The sequence below is a fragment of the Hyperolius riggenbachi genome, chromosome 1 (genome assembly GCF_040937935.1).
Source record: "Hyperolius riggenbachi isolate aHypRig1 chromosome 1, aHypRig1.pri, whole genome shotgun sequence".
Classification (NCBI taxonomy): Eukaryota; Metazoa; Chordata; class Amphibia; order Anura; family Hyperoliidae; genus Hyperolius; species Hyperolius riggenbachi.
The window spans coordinates 666,078,966-666,104,300 of NC_090646.1; the positions used below are offsets into that span (position 1 = coordinate 666,078,966).

Here is a 25,335-nt window from a genome sequence, read left to right on the forward strand (position 1 = left end):
GTCTTTATTGTGCAGAGGGGGGTAATAGAGTACAGAATTGCCCTAAGAAATCGGGAAATGCTACTGCCTAGGAGTAGTTGGGGGCAATACCCTAGGCGTGCAATTTTTATCCCTAGATGATAAACGGTTGCTTCTTCCTTGCACTATTTTATGGGAAGATAAAGTTGAAGTCACTGAGGCCTTCATTGACTCAGGCTCAGCGGCTAATTTTATGGATTACGAATTTGCAAAAAATTTGGGTATTCCGCTCATCCCGGTAAAACCACCTATTCAGGTTACGGCAGTGGATGATTCCCCTCTGTAGGGTAACAGCCCTCTGTCGCAGACTCCAGAGGTGGGAGTCACTATAGGGGTGCTGCATAGGGAGAATTTTCATTTTTTTGTGTTACACATGACTACCTCCACGATCATTCTTGGCATGCCCTGGTTACAACGTCACTCCCCTCTGATTGATTGGACCTCTGGTCAGCTAACGAGATGGTCGTCCCATTGCTTTCGTCATTGTTTAGGGAAGGTAACCTTGGGCCAGACCAAGATTCACATGGAGGGAGTACCAGATCAGTATACTGAATTTTGAGACGTGTTTTGTCCTAAATCAGCCGATAAACTTCCTCCACATCGCCCTTTCGATTGTCCCATCGATCTCCGGTCTGGTTGTATGCCCCCTAGAGGTCACCTCTACAATTTGTCTGAGCCGGAAAAGTTGGCCATGCAGGAATACATCCGCGAGAACTTAGCTAAGGGGTTCATTCGCCCTTCCCGGTCACTGGCTGGAGCAGGTTTCTTTTTTGTCAAGAAAAAAGACGGAGGCCTTCGGCCATGCATTGATTATCGGGGCCTGAATAAAATCACAGTAAAGAATCGCTATCCATTACCTTTGATAGACGATTTATTTACTCAGGTCACCAACGCTAAGATTTTCTCAAAATTGGATTTGCGGGGTGCATACAACCTGGTGCGGATCAGAGAGGGCGATGAGTGGAAGACGGCCTTTAATACACCCGATGGGCATTACGAGTACCTGGTGATGCCCTTCGGGTTGTGTAACGCCACGGCCGTCTTTCAGGAACTCATTAATGAGGTGTTCAGGGAGGTTTTGGGTAAATTTGTCCTGGTATATCTAGATGATATACTAATCTTCTCAGCTAACCTCTCAGAGCACAGGGCTCAAGTCAGATTTGTACTGCACAAGCTAAGACAGAACATGCTTTATGCTAAGTTGGAGAAATGCATTTTTGAGGTAACATCTGTCGCCTTTCTGGGGTACATAATTTCTACCTCGGGCCTTTCTATGGACCCTGCCAAAGTCTCGGCTGTCCTGGAGTGGCCTCAGCCAGTAGGACTGAAGGCTCTCCAGAGATTCTTGGGGTTCGAAAATTACTATAGAAGGTTCATAAAGGGGTACTCCACAATCATTGCACCCCTCATCAGTCTCACAAGGAAAGGGGCAGATACCAACCACTGGGGCCCCGAAGCTCTGGCTGCTTTCTCCACTCTTAAAAAATAGTTTTGTTCGGCACCCATTTTGAGACACATCGACACCTCCTATCCCTTTATCGTAGAGGTGGATGCCTCAGAGGTCGGGGTGGGGGCTGTGTTGTCTCAGCGTTCTGGGTTGCAGGGAAGATTACATACGTGTGCCTATTTTTCTCGTAGGTTTTCACCAGCAGAAAAAAACTACGATATAGGCAACAGGGAGCTCCTAGCCATTAAATTGGCCTTTGAAGAATGGCGTCATTGGCTAGAGGGAGCAGAACATACGATTACAGTTTACACTGATCACAAAAATTTGGAATACATTGAGGGGGCTAAGAGATTGAGTCCCCGTCAGGCTTGGTGGTCACTGTTTTTCTCAAGATTCAGATTTGTAATTACGTATACCCCAGGTAGTAAAAACATTAAAGTAGATGCTTTATCCAGATGCTTTGAGCCAGAGACAGCACAGCCCTCAGACCCAGAGACTATTATCCCACAGAGAGTGGTATTGGCAGCCACGGAGACTTGGAAGAACTGGATGTAGACTTTAAGTCCCTTCCAGCAGGATGTCCCTGAGGGAAAGCCTGAAGGGGTCATGTTTTTACCATCGCCGTTTTGTCTCCAGATATTGCAGATGTTCCACTCTCACAAGAATGCTGGACATCCTGGGGCCTCCAGAACACAGGACCTTGTTGCTAGGTGTGCTTGGTGGCCTTCATTGGCAACTGACTGCAAGGAGTATGTGAGAGAATGTGCAGTATGAGCAAAAAGCAAACCCTCCCGTCTGGCACCTGTGGGAACATTGCAGCCTTTCCCCACCCCGAGTGAACCATGGACCCACTTGTCCATGGATTTTGTGGGTGAGCTCCCGAGGTCTGAAGGCATGTCGGTCATTTGGGTGGTAGTCGACAGATTCAGTAAAATGGCCCATTTCATGCCCCAGAAAGGACTCCCCTCGGCCCAGGAGTTGGCCGATCTTTTCATCATGCAGATTTTCCGGCTGCATGGCATTCCGGAAAATATAGTGTCAGATCGGGGAGTCCAATTTGTTTCTAAATTTTGGAGGGCATTTTGTCATCAATTGGGCATGGAACTGTCATTTTCGTCAGGCTACCACCCACAGACCAATGGTCAGACTGAGAGAATTAATCAGTCACTAGAACAAATTCTGAGGTGTTATGTTGCGGATGCGCAAAATGATTGGGTCAAGTTCTTGCCGTTCGCAGAATTTGCACACAATAATTTGAGAAGCTCTTCCTCTGGATTCTCTCCATTTCAGGTGGTAACTGGAAAGTTGCCTAAATCCTCCCCACTGCCAGTAGCGTAGCTTCCATTCCGTTTCCAGCTTTGGAGGCTTGGCAAAAGTCATTTAAGAACATCTGGGGGATCGTGAGAAAGAATCTAGAGAAGGCCTTTCAGAGTCAGAAAGGTCAAGCTGACAAAAAACGTTCCATAGAGTGGAAGTTCCGGCCAGGAGACTTGGTCTGGGTGTCCACTCGTCATCTGAATTTAAAACAGCCTTCGCCCAAGTTAGGAATCAGATTCGTGGGTCCTTTCCCAGTAACCAGGAAAATCAACAATGTTACTTATGCCATTGATCTTCCTGCCAGCATGCGTGGTGTAAGATCGTTCCATGTATCCCTGCTTAAGCCAGCAGTGCATGTAGATTCCACTCCTCCTCCCCCTGTGATGGTGAATGACCAACCTGAGTATGAAGTGGAAAAGATTTTAGATTCACGTATTGTGCAGTATTTAGTTCACTGGAAGGGTTATGGCATTGAGGAAAGAACATGGGTACCTGATTGTCGCATGCATGCGGATAAATTAAAGAAGGAGTTCCACGCCCTACATCCTGAGAAGCCGGGTAGGAGCTGTCTGGAGTCCACTCCTCAGGGGGGGTGGGGGGTACTGTGAGAAAACGCGGAAAAGCCGCCGCGGGTGCTCAGAGCAAGGCGGCTGATTCCGCGTCCAACGCGGCAGGTTGCGCACGTGGGCCTGCATCTGCTAGCATGACTGAATGCGGAGAGACCGCCGCATGTCCTGAGAACAAGGCGGCGGATTCCGCGTTCGACGCGGTGGTTTGGCCGACGCGACGCATAGGCCTACATCTGTCGGTATGGCTGAACCCAGTTCCAGGGTGTTGATGATCACGGACCTCACACCCCAGATTAGGAATACTGAATTTCATCTGTGTTATGCTCAGACTAGTTCCAGGGTGTTGATGACTACGGAACTCACACCCAAGACTAGGAATTAGCGTTACCATCTTGTCATATTCAGACTAGTCCCGGGGTGTTGATGTTCAAGGAGCTCACACCTAAATCTAGGCATTGTTTGATTATTTGTTATGACCTTCTGCTTTCCTGACCACTCTTCTGTCTTCTGATTCGGTACCTCGCATATCTGATATACCGTTGCCAGACCCTGCTTGCCTTGGATACCGAATCAGCCTTCTGTCTTTGTACTTTATCTGTCATCTCTGTTGCTGAACCTTTGCCTGTCTGACCATTCTCCCTTCAGTGGAACGTCTCCCACTGGAGGGTTATCTCTGAGGCTTGCCTCTCCGAGACGCCTGCCCCAAGCAGACGATTACTGCTAGGGGTCGAGATTCCTCACTCAGCCTGGTTAGAGAATCTCACACACGGGGTTCCCATTCAGAGGTAACCACACCTCTGAGGAATTGCCGTGTGATGGATATTTCCACACTTCTGTGAATTATACTACTGTCTTTATTGTGTTCGTTTGCTGGTGCCCAGAGGTTAGCAATATATCGGATTATCGGTGATACTGCAGATCATCAAAAATCGGGTATATATCTGCATTCTTGGTGATACTGCAGATCGCCAATAATCAGATTCTCTCTGCGTGCTGATACCGATCGTTACACAGTGCTGCCCATAATTATTCATACCCCTGGCAAATTTGGAGTTAAAGTTACTTTTATTCAACCAGCAAGTAATTTATATATAGGGATGAGGCCGGGCTCACACTGGACATTACAATGACCCGCTGACAAGTGACAACTGATTTGGGAAGTGCTGGGGGTGGAGTTTTAATATTCTTGTCACGTCTGATTTCCATAGAAAGCACAAATGAGAACAGATGTTAGCCATTTTTGTTGTGGGCATATATAGTGTATGGGGGGACCAGAAATGTTGTGGAAGACAATGGATGCGGTGAATACAGACACGTCTGAATGGATCTTATAGACAACACAGAATCTGCAGACATGGCCATTCATTCACTTGTCAACAGCCTGGAAATGCCCTTATTTGTGTCATATACACAAAGCCAGGTGTACTGGGGGCTGCAGTATTGATGTACCCCCAAACCAGCCACAATCCCCCATAATCCCTCCCCAGTAACTGCAATGGATGTCACATATACACAAAGCCAGGTGTACTGGGGGCTGCAGTATGGATGTACCCCCAAACCAGCCACAATCCCCCATAATCCCTCCCCAGATACTGCAATGGATGTTACATATACACAGAGCCAGGTGTACTGGGGCTGCAGTATGGATGTACCCCCAAACCAGCCACAATCCCCATAATCCCTCCCCAGTCACTGCAATGGGTGTCACATATACACAGAGCCAGGTGTACTGGGGCTGCAGTATGGATGTACCCCCAAACCAGCCACAATCCCCATAATCCCTCCTCAGTCACTGCAATGGGTGTCACATATACACAGAGCCAGGTGTACTGGGGTCTGCAGTATGGATGTACCCCCGAACCAGCCACCCCCCCATAATCCCTCCCCAGTCAATACAATGGATGTCACATATACACAGAGCCAGGTGTACTGGGGCTGCAGTATGGATGTACCCCCAAACCAGCCACAATCCCCCATAATCCCTCCCCCATTCACTACAATGGATGTCACACATACACAGAGCCAGGTGTACTGGGGCTGCAGTGTGGATGTACCCCCAAACCAGCCACAATCCCCCATAATCCCTCCTCCAGTCACTGCAATTGGTGTCACATATACACAGAGCCAGGTGTACTGGGGGCTGCAGTATGGGTGTACCCCCAAACCAGCCACAATCCCCCATAATACCTCCCCCAGTCACTGCAATGGGTGTCACATATACACAGAGCCAGGTGTACTGGGGGCTGCGGTATGGATGTACCCCCAAACCAGCCACAATCCCCCATAATCCCTCCCCAGTCACTGCACTGGATGTCACATATACACAGAGCCAGGTGTACTGGGGGCTGCAGTATGGATGTACCCCCAAACCAGCCACAATCCCCCCATAATCCCTCCCCAGTCACTGCAATGGGTGTCACATATACACAGAGCCAGGTGTACCGGGGGCTGCAGTATGGATGTACCCCCAAACCAGCCACAATCCCCCCATAATCCCTCCCCAGTCACTGCAATGGGTGTCACATATACACAGAGCCAGGTGTACTGGGGGCTGCAGCATGGATGTACCCCCAAACCAGCCACAATCCCCCCATAATCCCTCCCCAGTCACTGCAATGAATGTCACATATACACAGAGCCAGGTGTACTGGGGGCTGCAGTATGGATGTACCCCCAAACCAGCCACAATCCCCCCATAATCCCTCCCCCAGTCACTGCAATGGATGCCACATATACACAGAGCCAGGTGTACTGGGGGCTGCAGTATGTATGTACCCCCAAACCAGCCACAATCCCCCATAATCCCTCCCCAGTCACTGCAATGGGTGTCACATATACACAGAGCCAGGAGTATTGGGGCTGCAGTATGGATGTACCCCCAAACCAGCCACAATCCCCCATAATCCCTACCCAGTCACTGCAATGGGTGTCGCATATACACAGAGCCAGGTGTACTGGGGGCTACAGTATGGATGTACCCCCAAACCAGCCACAATCCCCCACAATCCCTCCCCAGTCACTGCAATGGGTGTCACATATACACAGAGCCAGGAGTATTGGGGCTGCAGTATGGATGTACCCCCAAACCAGCCACACACCCCATAACCCCTCCCCCAGTCACTGCAATGGATGTTACATATACACAGAGCCAGGTGTACTGGGGGCTGCAGTATGGATGTACCCCTAAACCAGCCACACACCCATAATCCCTCCCCCAGTCACTGCAATGGGTGTCACATATACACAGAGCCAGGTGTACTGGGGGCTGCAGTATGGATGTACCCCCAAACCAGCCACAATCCCCCATAATCCCTCCCCAGTCACTGCAATGGGTGTTACATATACACAGAGGCAGGTGTACTGGGGGCTGCAGTATGGATGTACCCCCAACCAGCCACAATCCCCCCATAATCCCTCCCCAGTCACTGCAATGGGTGTCACATATACACAGAGCCAGGTGTACTGGGGGCTGCAGTATGGATGTACCCCCAAACCAGCCACAATCCCCCCATAATCCCTCCCCAGTCACTGCAACGGATGTCACATATACACAGAGCCAGGTGTACTGGGAGCTGCAGTATGGATGTACCCCCAAACCAGTCACAAACCCCCATAATCCCTCCACAGTCACTGCAATGGGTGTCACATATACACAGAGCCAGGTGTACTGGGGCTGCAGTATGGATGTACCCCCAAACCAGCCACAATCCCCCCATAATCCCTCCCTAGTCACTGCAATGGGTGTCACATATACACAGAGCCAGGTGTACTTGGGGCTGCAGTATGGATGTACCCCGAACCAGCCACAATCCCCCCATAATCCCTCCCCAGTCACTGCAATGGATGTCACATATACACAGAGCCAGGTGTACTGGGGGCTGCAGTATGGATGTGTCACGGAACAGCCGTGAGAAACGAGAACGCAATCGGTTTATTGCACCGATTGCCAGTGACGTGCTATATCTGGGTTGATTGTGTAGGAGCATCTGCAGTCTTTTCTCAGCAGAGAGATAGCATCAGCTTAACTGCAGGATGGCTCTTTTGATTTACTAATGAACAGGAACAAACTCCTGTGTTCAGGAGGCTAGTGTTTACTTTTCATTACCTCAGATAGATGTCAATAGGCTCACCAAATGGTGAGTCTATTCACAGCACTGCTTCCCACAGACTGGCCGGAGCCATATAGACAGCTTAAGAAGTACATGGAGCTTAGGATTTTGAGCATATTTAAGGAATACCGTTCAGGTGAGAAATGTGAAAGTTATATCATTCTGCTGGTCCGGATCTTGTGAGTATTTTGATATTAAATTTGGGCCACTGGCATAACCAGAACTCGGGCTATTCCACAGTTTTTTAGCCAGGCATGCAAACATGCCCAGGTTTGGTATCATATGAACTGGCATAGTCTGAGAAATATGAATATGTGATGGTCATGTGTGTGCGGAAAGCGTAAGCCGAGATATGACAAATGTCATATTTGGAGGGCATGGGGCACCCAGCCAGGGAGCTCACCGCCCGTCCAACCCCTGGGCTGTACTTGAGGCTCCACCCAAAGATGTGCATTGTTCAAGAGTGTTTGCGAGGGACTCCTCCCTCATTCCTCATTTCCACCATCCTGATAGCTGCTGCCACTTTTGAGGAACGAGTGGTAGCCATTTTGTTTGGGACTTGCTCTGATCTGAACAAAGAATTTTGCTGAAATTGAAACCAAGGACTTTATGATTTTCCCACAAAAGGACATCTCTCCATGAACTCTAAGTATCCGTTTTTCTCCCCTTTATTTTCATACCGTGTTATCTCATGTCTCAATAATTGTTGATTTTAATGATTGTCTGTATATATTAACCACTTAAACTCCCGCGGTACAAATTTCTCCGTCCCTTTTTCCCCCCCTAAAAAACCAGGGACGGAGAAATCCGTACCTTCCGCGCTACCGCCGCTGTCCGCGCTCCTGCCGCTCGTGCGCGCGCACCCGCCGCTCGTGCACGCCGCCACCTGCTCGCACGGAGATCAATGAACGGGAAAATCCATTCCCGTTCGTTGATCTAAGCCCCCGCAATGATCGCGCTGCTTCTATTAGAAACAGCGCGATCATTGTGATTCTCCCAGCCTCTTACTGCTTCCTGTAAGCGTCCGGAAGGACGCTTACAGGTCGCATGTAAACAAACACACTGTGGCCATCTTGTGGCCAAATAGTAAACTACACCCTAAAAGCATTTTACATGAACAAACATTACATTTACACAATAAATTAACTCATTACCTCCCACACTCCCCAATTTTTTTATTTTTTTTTGTAATTAAAAAAAAAAAATACAATAAAAAAACAACAACATAAATAGTTACCTTAGGGACTGAACTTTATAAATATTTATGTCAAGAGGGTATAACACTGTTACTTTATAAACTGCGGGCTTGTAATTAGGGATGGATGCAAAACTGAAAAAATGCACCTTTATTTCCAAATAAAATATTGTCGCCAAACATTGTGATAGGGACATAATTTAAATGGTTTTATAACCGGGACAAATGGTTAAATACATTTCATGGGTTTTAATTACAGTAGCATGCTTTATTTAAAAACTATAATGGCCGAAAACTGAAAAGTAATAATTTTTTCCCACATTTTTTTCCTATTTTCCCATTAAAACACATTTAGAATAAAATAAATCTTGGCATAATGTCCCACCTAAAGAAAGCCTAATTGGTGGCGAAAAAAACAAGATATAGTTCATTTCATTGGGATAAGTAATAATAAAGTTATAGACGAATTAATGGAAGGAGCGCTGAAAGGTGAAAATTGCTCTGGTGTTCAAGGGGTAAAACCCCTCAGTGGTGAAGTGGTTAATTATTTATCTTGCATTAATAAACGACGTGCAAACGTCCTTTGTTTACTCAGCTACCCTGCTATTCAGCCATACACAGAAACTGATCCCAGGTCTCTGAAGAGACGCTACTATTGTTGATATCTAGACAGAATAGAGTGTTTAACCGTTTTATTTGCAGGATCAGTCAGTCAGTCAGTCAGTCGGTAGGGTCCACTGGCCCATACCAGTGAAATAGTGTGTAAGTTGTAATTACCGTACCCTCACAGGCTCCCTTCCGGTCGGGCTGCTGCCCAAATTCAGTCGATTTCCGTGCACCGATTGCGACCACAGTTTGCATGGTCTGTGCGCTGAAACCGATTGGAAGGCAATTTGCGGTCTGGCCACCAGGGCTCCTGTGACAGGAAGTACCCCCAAACCAGCCACAATCCCCCTATAATCCCTCCCCAATCACTGCAATGGGTGTCACTGTTGGAGAATATGATAATGAAACAAAGGGAAATAATTCTGCTGATCTCTGCTGCAATCAGGGCTGTTATACTCACTCTAATTCCTCTATCCGGCTTGTTGGCAGAGCCTCCATCAGGACACTGAATTCATCACCCCCCAGATTGTTACCACCCAGGTGCAGCTTCCTCAGAGTCTGGTTATTCCTTATCCAGGATGCCAGGTGGGGGCAGCAACTGGAGGGCAGAGCATTACTCCCCAAACTGCAGGAGAAGAGAAGAATGTTACCAGAAATCTATAAAAACTGCATACAATTTGTAGGATTTTTAATCAAATGAATAAATATATTTTTGATAATATTTAACAAGCATGGTGGCATAGTGGTTAGCACTCTCGCCTTGCAGCACTGGGTCTCCGGTTCAAATCCCAGCCAGGACAACATCTGCAAGGATTTTGTATGTGCTCCCCGTGTCTGCATTGGTTTCCTCCGGGAACTCCGGTTTCCTCCCACATCCCAAGAACATAAGTTGATTGGCCTCCCCCTAAATTGGCCCTAGACTGTGATACATGCACTACACGATACATACATAGACACAGGACTATAGTAGGAACTAGATTGTGAGCCCCTCTGAGGGACAGTTAGTGACAAGACAATATACTTTGCACAGCGCCGCTTAATATATCGGCACTATATAAATACTTCAATAAATAAACAACAAGAATTTAGACTTTTAATCAATCCTTAAAATGAAAATGCTGTCATACATATGTTCACAGCTAGAGGGCAGCATAATGTTATTGCTCATAAGTAATTATCCACTTTGTCCTCCTTGACGTATAAAAACGTCAAGGAGGACAGGCGCGCTCCCGCGGCCGATCGCGCGCGTGCACGCGCATTCCCGGCCGCGGAGTCGGTAGCCACGGAATCAATGTATCGGGCTGGGGAGCCCGATCATTGATTCCTCTTCTCTCGGAAGCTTCGCTCTTTCTGAAGCTGTGTCCCTCTAAGCGTACATTGTACGCTTAGAGTGACGTCATGTAAACAAACTCGAGATTGCCATCTTGTGGCCAAAAAGTAAAACTACAAGTAAAAGTAAAAAAACATTACAATACACAAATATTTCCCCAAATAAAACACTTTTATATCCCACCCTCCCAAAAATGCCCACATAAAATGTTTAATAAAAAAAAACAAAAAAAACATTACTATAAAAAAAAAAAAAAAAAAACATAAATATTTACCTAAGGGTCTAAACTTTTTAAATATCTATGTAAAGATGAAATATTTCTCTCTATTTTTTTTTTTTATAAGCTTGTAAATAGTGATGTATGCAAAACGGAAAAAATGCTCTTTTATTTCCAAATAAAATATTGTCGCGATACATTGTGATAGGGACATAATTTAAATGGTGAAATAACCGTGACAAATGGGCAATAACAATACGTGGGTTTTAATTATGGAGGCATGTATTATTTTAAAACTATAATGGCCGAAAACTGACAAATAATGATTTTTTTCATTTTTTTTCTTATTCTTCCTGTTAAAATGCATTTACAGTAAATTGGCTCTTAGCAAAATGTACCCCCCAAAGAAAGCCTAATTGGTGGCGGAAAAAACAAGATATAGATCAGTTCATTGTAATAAGTAGTGATAAAGTTATAGGCTAATGAATGGGAGGTGAACATTGCTCGGATGCATAAGCCGAAAACGACTGAGATGTTAAGTGGTTATGTTTGCTCTCTGTTACATAACACAATCCTATATTAATTTAACCCACTGTATATGATATGTGACTAGGGTTGCCGCAGTATACCGGTATGACGATATACCACGGTTAGATTGTGCACGGTAATCATACCATGCACAATCTCGTTTTACTGGTTTTTGGGGGCGGAGCGACATAGCGGCGGGCGAACAAACAGCGGCAAGGAAAAGCAAATACTCACTTGCCGGCAGCCGGGTCGTCCTGCACGCTGTACTAGCTTCATTCTACTTCCTGTTCTTGTCCTATTTCCCTGAAACAGCGCCCCCTGGGTGCTATTACAAGGAGATGATGCAAGAACAGGAAACAGAATGACGCTAATACAGAGTACAAGATCATCCGGCTACCAGAAAGTGAGTATTTGTTTTGTACCCCCTACTGCTGCACCCCCCACCCCCTGGCTCTCTATCCTGGCTACACCTATCCCTGGCTCTCTATACTGCGTGCACCAATCCTGGCTACACCTATCCCAGGCTCTCTATATTGCGGGCACCAATCCTGGCTACACCTATCCCTGGCTCTCTATACTGCGTGCACCAATCCTGGCTACACCTATCCCAGGCTCTCTATATTGCGGGCACCAATCCTGGCTACACCTATCCCTGGCTCTCTGTATTACGGGCACCAATCCTGGCTACGCCTATCCCTGGCTCTCTAAACTGCGGGCACCAATCCTGGCTACACCTATCCCTGGCTCTCTAAACTGCGGGCACCAATCCTGGCTACACCTATCCCTGGCTCTCTATACTGCGGGCACCAATCCTGGCTACACCTATCCCTGGCTCTCTATACTGCGGGCACCAATCCTGGCTACACCTATACCTGGCTCTCTATACTGCGGCCACCAATCCTGGCTACACCTATCCCTGGCTCTCTATACTGCGGGCACCAATCCTGGCTACACCTATCCCTGGCTCTCTAAACTGCGGGCACCAATCCTGGCTACACCTATCCCTGGCTCTCTATACTGTGGGCACCAATCCTGGCTACAACTATCCCTGGCTCTCTATACTGTAGGCTGTGGGCACCAATCCTGGCTACACCTATCCCTGGCTCTCTATACTGCGGCCACCAATCCTGGCTACACCTATCCCTGGCTCTCTATACTGCGGGCACCAATCCTGGCTACACCTATCCCTGGCTCTCTATACTGCAGGCACCAATCCTGGCTACACCTATCCCTGGCTCTTTATACTGCAGGCACCAATCCTGGCTACACCTATCCCTGGCTCTCTATACTGCGGGCACCAATCCTGGCTACACCTATCCCTGGCTCTCTATACTACGGGCACCAATCCTGGCTACACCTATCCCTGGCTCTCTATACTGCACACACCAATCCTGGCTACACCTATCCCTGGCTCTCTATACTGTGGGCTGTGGGCTCCAATCCTGGCTACACCTATCCCTGGCTCTCTATACTACAGGCACCAATCCTGGCTACACCTATCCATGGCTCTCTATACTGCGGGCACCAATCCTGGCTACACCTATCCCTGGCTCTCTATACTGTGGGCACCAATCCTGGCTACACCAATCCCTGGCTCTCTATACTGTGGGCACCAATCCTGGCTACACCTATCCCAGGCTCTCTATATTGCGGGCACCAATCCTGGCTACACCTATCCCTGGCTCTCTATATTGCGGGCACCAATCCTAGCTACACCTATCCCTGGCTCTCTAAACTGCGGGCACCAATCCTGGCTACACCTATCCCTGGCTCTCTATACTGCAGGCACCAATCCTGGCTACACCTATCCCTGGCTCTCTAAACTGCGGGCACCAATCCTGGCTACACCTATCCCTGGATCTCTATACTGCGGCAACCAATCCTGGCTACACCTATCCCTGGCTCTCTATACTGCGGGCACCAATCCTGGCTACACCTATCCCTGGCTCTCTATACTGCGGGCACCAATCCTGGCTACACCTATCCCTGGCTCTCTATACTGCGGGCACCAATCCTGGCTACACCTATCCCTGGCTCTCTATACTGCGGGCACCAATCATGGCTACACCTATCCCTGGCTCTCTATACTACGAGCACCAATCCTGGCTACACCTATCCCTGGCTTTCTATACTGCAGGCACCAATCCTGGCTACACCTATCCCTGGCTCTCTATACTGTGGGCACCAATCCTGGCTACAACTATCCCTTGGGTCTCTATACTGTGGGCTGCGGGCACCAATCCTGGCTACACCTATCCCTGGCTCTCTATACTGCGGCCACCAATCCTGGCTACACCTATCCCTGGCTCTCTATACTGCGGGCACCAATCCTGGCTACACCTATCCCTGGCTCTCTATATTGCGGGCACCAATCCTGGCTACACCTATCCCTGGCTCTTTATACTGCAGGCACCAATGCTGGCTACACCTATCCCTGGCTCTCTATACTGCGGGCACCAATCCTGGCTACACCTATCCCTGGTTCTCTACACCAGTGTTTCTCAACATTTTATTGGTATGTACCCCTTTTGAAACCCTGAACTCACCAAGTACCCCCTAGCATAGTAAACATTATTATCACAATTACCCCTTGACAAATATATATTGAATCGTAGTACATGATAATTGGTTCTAAACAATTTACAAACATTTACTATGGCTTTTAATTAGCTAAAATACTAATTTGTCTTTGTTTAAATAAGGTTTATAATTTTCTAAAACTCTAAATTTGTTGTTCTTGGTTATATATATCAAGCCTGAGTACCCCCTGGAACCATCAGAAGTACCCCCTGGGGTACGCGTACAACATGTTGAGAACCTAGGCTCTACACTACGGGCACCAATCCTGGCTACACCTATCCCTGGCTCTCTATACTGTGGGCACGAATCCTGGCTACAACTATCCCTGGCTCTCTATACTGTGGGCTGTGGGCACCAATCCTGGCTACACCTATCCCTGGCTCTCTATACTACAGGCACCAATCCTGGCTACACCTATCCCTGGCTCTCTATACTGCGGGCACCAATCCTGGCTACACCTATCCCTGGCTCTCTATACTGCGGGCACCAATCCTGGCTACACCTATCCCAGGCTCTCTATACTGCGGGCACCAATCCTGGCTACACCTATCCCTGGCTCTCTATACTGCAGGCACCAATCCTGGCTACACCTATCCCTGGCTCTCTAAACTGCGGGCACCAATCCTGGCTACACCTATCCCTGGCTCTCTATACTGCGGCCACAAATCCTGGCTACACCTATCCCTGGCTCTCTATACTGCGGGCACCAATCCTGGCTACACCTATCCCTGGCTCTCTATACTGAGGGCACCAATCCTGGCTACACCTATCCCTGGCTCTCTATACTGCGGGCACCAATCCTGGCTACACCTATCCCTGGCTCTCTAAACTGCGGGCACCAATCCTGGCTACACCTATCCCTGGCTCTCTATACTGTGGGCACCAATCCTGGCTACACCTATCCCTCCCTACCTATGCTGCAAGCACCTATCCTGGCCACACCTATCCCTGACTACCTATGCTGCAGGCATCTATCCTGGCTACACCTATCCCTGGCTACCTATGCTGCAGGCACCTATCCTGGCTAAACCTATCCCTGGCTTTCTATACTGCAGGCATTGATCCTGGCTACATCTATCCCTGGCTCTCTACTGCGGGCACCAATCCTGGCTACACCTATCCCTGGCTTTCTATACTGCGGGCACCAATCCTGGCTACACCTATCCCAGGCTCTCTATATTGCGGGCACCAATCCTGGCTACACCTATCCCTGGCTCTCTGTATTACGGGCACCAATCCTGGCTACGCCTATCCCTGGCTCTCTAAACTGCGGGCACCAATCCTGGCTACACCTATCCCTGGCTCTCTAAACTGCGGACACCAATCCTGGCTACACCTATCCCTGGCTCTCTATACTGCGGGCACCAATCCTGGCTACACCTATCCCTGGCTCTCTATACTGCGGGCACCAATCCTGGCTACACCTATACCTGGCTCTCTATACTGCGGGCACCAATCCTGGCTACACCTATCCCTGGCTCTCTATACTGCGGGCACCAATCCTGGCTACACCTATCCCTGGCTCTCTAAACTGCGGGCACCAATCCTGGCTACACCTATCCCTGGCTCTCTATACTGTGGGCACCAATCTTGGCTACAACTATCCCTGGCTCTCTATACTGTAGGCTGTGGGCACCAATCCTGGCTACACCTATCCCTGGCTCTCTATACTGCGGCCACCAATCCTGGCTACACCTATCCCTGGCTCTCTATACTGCGGGCACCAATCCTGGCTACACCTATCCCTGGCTCTCTATACTGCAGGCACCAATCCTGGCTACACCTATCCCTGGCTCTTTATACTGCAGGCACCAATCCTGGCTACACCTATCCCTGGCTCTCTATACTGCGGGCACCAATCCTGGCTACACCTATCCCTGGCTCTCTATACTACGGGCACCAATCCTGGCTACACCAATCCCTGGCTCTCTATACTGCAGACACCAATCCTGGCTACACCTATCCCTGGCTCTCTATACTGTGGGCTGTGGGCTCCAATCCTGGCTACACCTATCCCTGGCTCTCTATACTACAGGCACCAATCCTAGCTACACCTATCCATGGCTCTCTATACTGCGGGCACCAATCCTGGCTACACCTATCCCTGGCTCTCTATACTGTGGGCACCAATCCTGGCTACACCAATCCCTGGCTCTCTATACTGTGGGCACCAATCCTGGCTACACCTATCCCAGGCTCTCTATATTGCGGGCACCAATCCTGGCTACACCTATCCCTGGCTCTCTATATTGCGGGCACCAATCCTAGCTACACCTATCCCTGGCTCTCTAAACTGCGGGCACCAATCCTGGCTACACCTATCCCTGGCTCTCTATACTGCAGGCACCAATCCTGGCTACACCTATCCCTGGCTCTCTAAACTGCGGGCATCAATCCTGGCTACACCTATCCCTGGATCTCTATACTGCGGCCACCAATCCTGGCTACACCTATCCCTGGCTCTCTATACTGCGGGCACCAATCCTGGCTACACCTATCCCTGGCTCTCTATACTGCGGGCACCAATCCTGGCTACACCTATCCCTGGCTCTCTATACTGCGGGCACCAATCCTGGCTACACCTATCCCTGGCTCTCTATACTGCGGGCACCAATCATGGCTACACCTATCCCTGGCTCTCTATACTACGAGCACCAATCCTGGCTACACCTATCCCTGGCTTTCTATACTGCAGGCACCAATCCTGGCTACACCTATCCCTGGCTCTCTATACTGTGGGCACCAATCCTGGCTACAACTATCCCTTGGGTCTCTATACTGTGGGCTGCGGGCACCAATCCTGGCTACACCTATCCCTGGCTCTCTATACTGCGGCCACCAATCCTGGCTACACCTATCCCTGGCTCTCTATACTGCGGGCACCAATCCTGGCTACACCTATCCCTGGCTCTCTATATTGCGGGCACCAATCCTGGCTACACCTATCCCTGGCTCTTTATACTGCAGGCACCAATCCTGGCTACACCTATCCCTGGCTCTCTATACTGCGGGCACCAATCCTGGCTACACCTATCCCTGGTTCTCTACACCAGTGTTTCTCAACATTTTATTGGTATGTACCCCTTTTGAAACCCTGAACTCACAAAGTACCCCCTAGCATAGTAAACATTATTATCACAATTACCCCTTGACAAATATATATTGAATCGTAGTACATGATAATTGGTTCTAAACAATTTACAAACATTTACTATGGCTTTTAATTAGCTAAAATACTAATTTGGCTTTGTTTAAATAAGGTTTATAATTTTCTAAAACTCTAAATTTGTTGTTCTTGGTTATATATATATCAAGCCTGAGTACCCCCTGGAACCATCAGAAGTACCCCCTGGGGTACGCGTACCACATGTTGAGAACCTAGGCTCTACACTACGGGCACCAATCCTGGCTACACCTATCCCTGGCTCTCTATACTGTGGGCACCAATCCTGGCTACAACTATCCCTGGCTCTCTATACTGTGGGCTGTGGGCACCAATCCTGGCTACACCTATCCCTGGCTCTCTATACTGCGGGCACCAATCCTGGCTACACCTATCCCTGGCTCTCTATACTGCGGGCACCAATCCTGGCTACACCTATCCCTGGCTCTCTATACTGCGGGCACCAATCCTGGCTACACCTATCCCTGGCTCTCTATACTACGAGCACCAATCCTGGCTACACCTATCCCTGGCTCTCTATACTGCAGGCACCAATCCTGGCTACACCTATCCCTGGCTCTCTATACTGTGGGCACCAATCCTGGCTACAACTATCCCTGGCTCTCTATACTGTGGGCTGCGGGCACCAATCCTGGCTACACCTAACCCTGGCTCTCTATACTGCGGCCACCAATCCTGGCTACACCTATCCCTGGCTCTCTATACTGCGGGCACCAATCCTGGCTACACCTATCCCTGGCTCTCTATATTGCGGGCACCAATCCTGGCTACACCTATCCCTGGCTCTCTATACTGCGGGCGCCAATCCTGGCTACACCTATCCCTGGCTCTCTATACTGCAGGCACCAATCCTGGCTACACCTATCCCTGGCTCTCTATACTGCGGGCACCAATCCTGGCTACACCTATCCCAGGCTCTCTATATTGCGGGCACCAATCCTGGCTACACCTATCCCTGGCTCTCTAAACTGCGGGCACCAATCCTGGCTACACCTATCCCTGGCTCTCTATACTGCGGGCACCAATCCTGGCTACACTTGTCCCTGGCTCTCTATACTGCGGGCACCAATGCTGGCTAAACCTATCCCTGGCTCTCTATACTGCGGGCACCAATCCCTGGCTCTCTATACTGCGGCCACCAATCCTGGCTACACCTATCCCTGGCTCTCTATACTGCGGGCACCAATCCTGGCTACACCTATCCCAGGCTCTCTATACTGCGGGCACCAATCCTGGCTACACCTATCCCTGGCTCTCTATACTGCGGGCACCAATCCTGGCTACACCTATCCCTGGCTCTCTATACTGTGGGCACCAATCCTGGCTACAACTATCCCTAGCTCTCTATACTGTGGGCTGTGGGCACCAATCCTGGCTACACCTATCCCTGGCTCTCTATACTACAGGCACCAATCCTGGCTACACCTATCCCTGGCTCTCTATACTGCGGGCACCAATGCTGGCTACACCTATCCCTGGCTCTCTATACTGTGGGCACCAATCCTGGCTACACCTATCCCTGGCTCTCTATACTGTGGGCACCAATCCTGGCTACACCTATCCCTGACTACCTATGCTGCAGGCATCTATCCTGGCTACACCTATCCCTGCACACTAGCCGAGAAAACGTATACCAGGGAAAAAAATGTGCAACACTAAGTCCAAAAAGGACAATCCCTATAGGCATAAAAATAGAGTATGGTCACTCATGTGTAAAGAACTATATAGTTAAAAAGAGTCCCAGTCGGGTTACTCTTAACGTGAGGTTCGGTGTGTATATAAACACTGGACGAAAAGTGGAGGTCTTTGCTGATCCCCCACGCTGACAAGTGTGTCAGAGTGGTGTAGCTATTCCACATGTACCGAATCTACACAATTAGAGGCAGTTGTAATGATCCTGCTCAGTCAGTATCTGATAGTACTTGAGACCTGCAGTGATCTGCATAGAATTTACAGCTGTCACTAATGAGCGCTGAGGTAGTACAAAAAGTGCATAGGTGCTATTTACATAGTGTTTGTATAACGGACTTCTGACATGTTTCACCCTAACGGCTTTATCAAAGAATGCTGTACATATATACAATGAGTAACAAAAGTGCACCCTCCACCAACAAAATTCCCCCCAGCAGCAAGCCCCAGTCAGAGCTGAAGCACCCTGTTCGGTGCAGATTTAAATACTGCTGATGATGGGCTGACCACCCTGGAGGGGTGTGTCAGCTCTCGTATGAACATACCGGTTCCGTGGTGGCATAGTGGGGAGCAGTCCACTGCGAGTGTGATGACTGTATGCCCCTGAACAAGCGCTGCGTGCACTGTGCGGTGAGAGCAGTGACGTCATCGCACTTCCGCTTTCCGGAGGCGTCACTTCCGGTCCCGGCGTTCCCATGGTGACCATGGACGCCAGTGGGGTAAACAAAGCGTCCTATTGGTAGGACAACGGCGAGGGGACAAGGCGCTCCAAACATTTTTTAAAAAAACTGTGCCGATCAACACGAATTGCGGGTTTACACGCATATTTACATACGCAGAATAGCACAGATATATCCGCATAGCCAAGCGTGCCCTCGATCTGGGCTGCATTGCGGACCGATGTGTACCAGTGTATGGCCCCTATTAAACGTATACAGTCGCAGGATGCTTATGTCTTAAAGTGCATACAATTGTGCACATATAGCATCCAAAGTGGGGCTCGTGTATACATATATAAATACTTATGAAGCATGCCATCAGATAAGCGGATTACTCAATCTGCATATCTGCAATGCAGCCCAGATCGAGGGCACGCTTGGCTATGCGGATATATCTGTGCTATTCTGCGTATGTAAATATGCGTGTAAACCCGCAATTCGTGTTGATCGGCACAGTTTTTTTAAAAAATGTTTGGAGCGCCTTGTCCCCTCGCCGTTGTCCTACCAATAGGACGCTTTGTTTACCCCACTGGCGTCCATGGTCACCATGGGAACGCCAGGACCGGAAGTGACGCCTCCGGAAAGCGGAAATGCGATGACGTCACTGCTCTCACCGCACAGTGCACGCAGCGCTTGTTCAGGGGCATACAGTCATCACACTCGCAGTGGACTGCTCCCCACTATGCCACCACGGAACCGGTATGTTCATACGAGAGCTGACACACCCCTCCAGGGTGGTCAGCCCATCATCAGCAGTATTTAAATCTGCACCGAACAGGGTGCTTCAGCTCTGACTGGGGCTTGCTGCTGGGGGGAATTTTGTTTGTGGAGGGTGCACTTTTGTTACTCATTGTATATATGTACAGCATTCTTTGATAAAGCCGTTAGAGTGAAACATGTCAGAAGTCCGTTATACAAACACTATGTAAATAGCACCTATGCACTTTTTGTACTACCTCAGCGCTCATTAGTGACAGCTGTAAATTCTATGCAGATCACTGCAGGTCTCAAGTACTATCAGATACTGACTGAGCAGGATCATTACAACTGCCTCTAATTGTGTAGATTCGGTACATGTGGAATAGCTACACCACTCTGACACACTTGTCAGCGTGGGGGATCAGCAAAGACCTCCACTTTTCGTCCAGTGTTTATATACACACCGAACCTCACGTTAAGAGTAACCCGACTGGGACTCTTTTTAACTATATAGTTCTTTACACATGAGTGACCATACTCTATTTTTATGCCTATAGGGATTGTCCTTTTTGGACTTAGTGTTGTACACCTATCCCTGGCTACCTATGCTGCAGGCACCTATCCTGGCTAAACCTATCCCTGGCTCTCTACTGCGGGCACCAATCCTGGCTACACCTATCCCTGGCTACCTATGCTGCGGCCACCTAATTCTGGCTACACCTATCCCTGGCTCTCTATACTGCGGGCACCAATCCTGGCTACACTTGTCCCTGGCTCTCTATACTGCGGGCACCAATGCTGGCTAAACCTATCCCTGGCTCTCTATACTGCGGGCACCAATCCTGGCTACACCTATCCCTGGCTCTCTATACTGCGGGCACCAATGCTGGCTTAACCTTTCCCTGGCTCTCTATACTGTGGGCAGGGCCGGCCTTAGGTTTCACAGCGCCCTGAGCACTTAGGTTGGGGATGGGGAGCCTTACTTTTTGCTGGTCAGTCTTCTCTTCTTACTGTCTGCAGAGCAGTCTGCAGACTTAGTGCCAGTGTAGGTGCCAGGATTCTGGGAGCAGGAGAGGAGAAGGTCTCGTCACTCAGGACATTGTCACAGGGCTGGTGGCACACGTGCTGCGCGCTTCTCTGCAGCAGCGTGGGGCTCAGCGCCCCTCCATCCATCCTGATTCCTGACATATAGCTATAAGTCCCCCCAGTATAGGTAGCCAGGCATAGGTGACCCAGTAAAGGTAGCCAGCTATTGATCCCCCCAGTATAGGTTAGCCAAGTAGGTGCCCCCAGTATAGGTAGCCAGTGCAGTTGCCCCAGTATAGGTTAGATAGGCATGTGTACCAGATATAGTTTAGATAGGTAGGTGCCCCCAGTACAGGTTAGATAGGTAGCTGCCCCCTGTGTATAGGTAAGATAGGTAGGTACCTGCAATATAGGTTAGATAGGTAGGTACCTGCAATATAGGTTAGATAGGTAGGTACCTGCAATATAGGTAAGATAGGTAGGTACCCGCTATATAGGTTAGATAGGTAACTGACCCAGTATAGGTTAGATAGGTAGCTGCCCCCAGTATAGGTTAGATAGGTAGGTACCGCCAGTATAGGCTAGATAGGTAGGTACCCCCAGTATAGGCTAGATAGGTAGGTACCCCCAGTATAGGCTAGATAGGTAGGTACCCCCAGTATAGGTTAGATAGGTAGCTGCCCCCAGTATAGGCTAGATAGGTAGCTGCCCCCAATATAGGTTAGATAGGTAGGTACCCCCAGTATAGGTTAGATAAGTAGCTGCCCACAGTATAGGTTAGATAGGTAGCTGCCCCCAGTATAGGTTAGATAGGTAGGTACCCCCAGTATAGGCTAGATAGGTAGGTACCCCCAGTATAGGCTAGATAGGTAGGTACCCCCAGTTTGGGTTAGATAGGTACTTGCCCTCAGTATAGTTTAGATAGGTAGCTGCCCCCAGTATAGGTTAGATAGGTAGTTGCCCCCAGTATAGGCTAGATAGGTAGGTACCCCCAGTATAGGTTAGATAGGTAGGTACCCCCAGTATAGGTTAGATAGGTAGGTTCCCTCAGTATAGGCTAGATAGGTAGGTACCCTCCCTCCCCTCATACTGGAGCCGCAGCTGCGGGGAGGGCGGCTCGACCTCTCCCTCCCTTCCTCTCCTGGGCCGCCCTCCGTGCGCCCCCTCCGATGCACAGTGCAGAGTGCAGCAGGAAGCATTAAGTAGAGCAACTCACCTCCCTGGATCCGAGCGCCGTTCTCTTGCTGCTGGTCTCCTCCTCTACATAGCCGCTGATACACACTAAACAAGTTTAGTGTGTATCAGCAGCTATGTACAGGAGGAGACCAGCGGCAAGAGAACGGCGCTCGGATCCAGGGAGGTGAGTTGCTCTACTTAATGCTTCCTGCTGCACTCTGCACTGTGCATCGGAGGGGGCGCACGGAGGGCGGCCCAGGAGAGGAAGGGAGGGAGAGGTCGGGCCGCCCTCCCCGCAGCGCCCTCTCCATCACGGAAGCCGCATGGACCTGTTCGCCCCATCTCCCCCAGCAGCGGCACCAGGGGGCGGAGCGCGACGGACCCAGCCGGGCAGCAAAGAGACAGGCGGCAGGAGCGCCCCCCTAGAAGCCGGCGCCCTGAGCGATCGCTCAGGTCGCTCAGGTCAAAGGCCGGCCCTGACTGTGGGCACCAATCCTGGCTACACCTATCCCTGGCTACCTATGCTGCGGACACCTAATTTTGGCTACACCTATCCCTGGCTCTGTAAACTTTGGGCACCAATCCTGGCTACAGCTAGCCCTGGCTCTCTCTACTGCAGGCACCAATCCTGGCTACACCTATCCCTGGCAACCTATGCTTCAGCCACCTAATTCTGGCTACACCTATCCCTGGCTACCTATGCTGCGGCTACCTAATTCCAGCTACACCTATCCCTGGCTACCTATGGTGCGGGCACCAATCCTGGCTACAACTATCCCTGGCTCTCTATACTGTGGGCTGCGGGCACCAATCCTGGCTACACCTATCCCTGGCTCTCTATACTGCGGGCACCAATCCTGGCTACACCTATCCCTGGCTCTCTATATTGCGGGCACCAATCCTGGCTACACCTATCCCTGGCTCTCTATATTGCGGGCACCAATCCTGGCTACACCTATCCCTGGCTCTCTATACTGCAGGCACCAATCCTGGCTAAAACTATCCCTGGCTCTCTATACTGTGGGCTGTGGGCACCAATCCTGGCTACACCTATCCCTGGCTCTCTATACTACAGGCACCAATCCTGGCTACACCTATCCCTGGCTCTCTATACTGCGGGCACCAATCCTGGCTACACCTATCCCTGGCTCTCTATACTGCGGGCACCAATCCTGGCTACACCTATCCCTGGCTCTCTATACTGTGGGCACCAATCCTGGCTACACCTATCCCTGGCTACCTATGCTGCGGCCACCTAATTCTGGCTACACCTATCCCTGGCTCTCTATACTGCGGGCACCAATCCTGGCTACACTTGTACCTGGCTCCCTATACTGCGGGCACCAATGCTGGCTAAACCTATCCCTGGCTCTCTATACTGCGGGCACCAATCCTGGCTACACCTATCCCTGGCTCTCTATACTGCGGGCACCAATGCTGGCTAAACCTATCCCTGGCTCTCTATACTGTGGGCACCAATCCAGGCTACACCTATCCCTGGCTACCTATGCTGCGGACACCTAATTTTGGCTACACCTATCCCTGGCTCTCTAAACTTTGGGCACCAATCCTGGCTACAGCTAGCCCTGGCTCTCTCTACTGCAGGCACCAATCCTGGCTACACCTATCCCTGGCAACCTATGCTTTGGCCACCTAATTCTGGCTACACCTATCCCTGGCTACCTATGCTGCGGCTACCTAATTTCAGCTACACCTATCCCTGGCTACCTATGCTGCAGCTACCTAATTTCAGCTACACCTATCCCTGGCTACCTATGGTGCGGGCAACTACTACTGGGGTGGTGGTGGTGGTGGGGGGCCGGGTCCAAATAATTGTTTAATACCGTATACCATAATACAGTCATACCGTGGTATTTTTTTTGACGGTTATCATACCGTGGAATTTCATACCATTGCAACCCTATATGTGACATATGAATATTCCATTATTACCACTTGCAGGCAACAGTTGGAACCTCATAGACATTAGTGAACAATATTAAGCCGTGCTACAGTGAGTTCAGGTCACCTCACACAGCAGACTGACTCACACAGGAGGGCACCCATCCCCCACATTGTCAGAATAGGGTAAATGGGATGATCTCTGTCCCATCTATATCAGTGTTACAAGGGGTGCCTCTGGGCATGCAGGGGGTGCTTTTTACTGATTGGAAAGCCCAGGATGCCTCCTATCACCTGTGCAGAATGTGAGGTCTGTTTATTATAATCCAGACTGCAGACAAAGAGGAGATGTTACCGGACAATTACAGGAGACTCCATCATGTCCTAAATAAAGGTGTCCCTACATTGATATCAGGAATTGCAATAAGTCTTTCAGTACGGATCTCCTTGCTTACATGTGAAATAGAGCTGAAAACAGCATTTCTGTTACAGGAAACACTTTATATCACTGAGGGAGCTTACATGGATTTTCATTTGCTTTTTTTCACACACCCTGCTAAGTAAATAGCTATCCTACCTAATAAAACACAAGTGTCTCTGCGTCCCATGCCCCTGTGTGTGTGTATTTTTGCAGTGCGCATGTGCAGAGAGGGACGCAGAGACGCTGAGGAGTGCTGGGGTAATGATGTGGCAGGGGGCCAGGAGGGGCAGGCATGTGTGAGCGGTAGAGATGTCGCGAACCGCTGATTTTCGGTTCGCGAACCGGGTTCGCGAACTTCCGCGGAAGGTTCGGTTCGCGGAAAAGTTCGCGAACCGCAATAGACTTCAATGGGGAGGCGAACTTTGAAAAATAGAAAAAATTATGCTGGCCCCAAAAGTGATAGAAAAGATGTGTCAAGGGGTCTAACACCTGGAGGGGAGCATGGCAGAGTGGGATACATGCCAAAAGTCCCGGGGAAAAATCTGGATGTGACGCAAAGCAGCGTTTTAAGGGCAGAAATCACATTGAATGCTAAATTGCAGG

The 25,335-nt window shown here is 49.6% G+C and overlaps 1 protein-coding gene across 2 annotated transcripts in view; it reads right to left on the bottom strand.

Moving 5' to 3' along the window:
- Nucleotides 1–25,335, bottom strand: part of LOC137532344 (NACHT, LRR and PYD domains-containing protein 3-like) — a 475,094-nt gene that overhangs the window by 288,321 nt on the left and 161,438 nt on the right. For both annotated transcript variants that reach the window (XM_068252758.1, XM_068252754.1), the window contains exon 8: nt 9,722–9,886. In XM_068252758.1, coding sequence (XP_068108859.1) covers nt 9,722–9,886 — 165 coding nt within the window. The remainder of the gene's footprint in view (nt 1–9,721; nt 9,887–25,335) is intronic.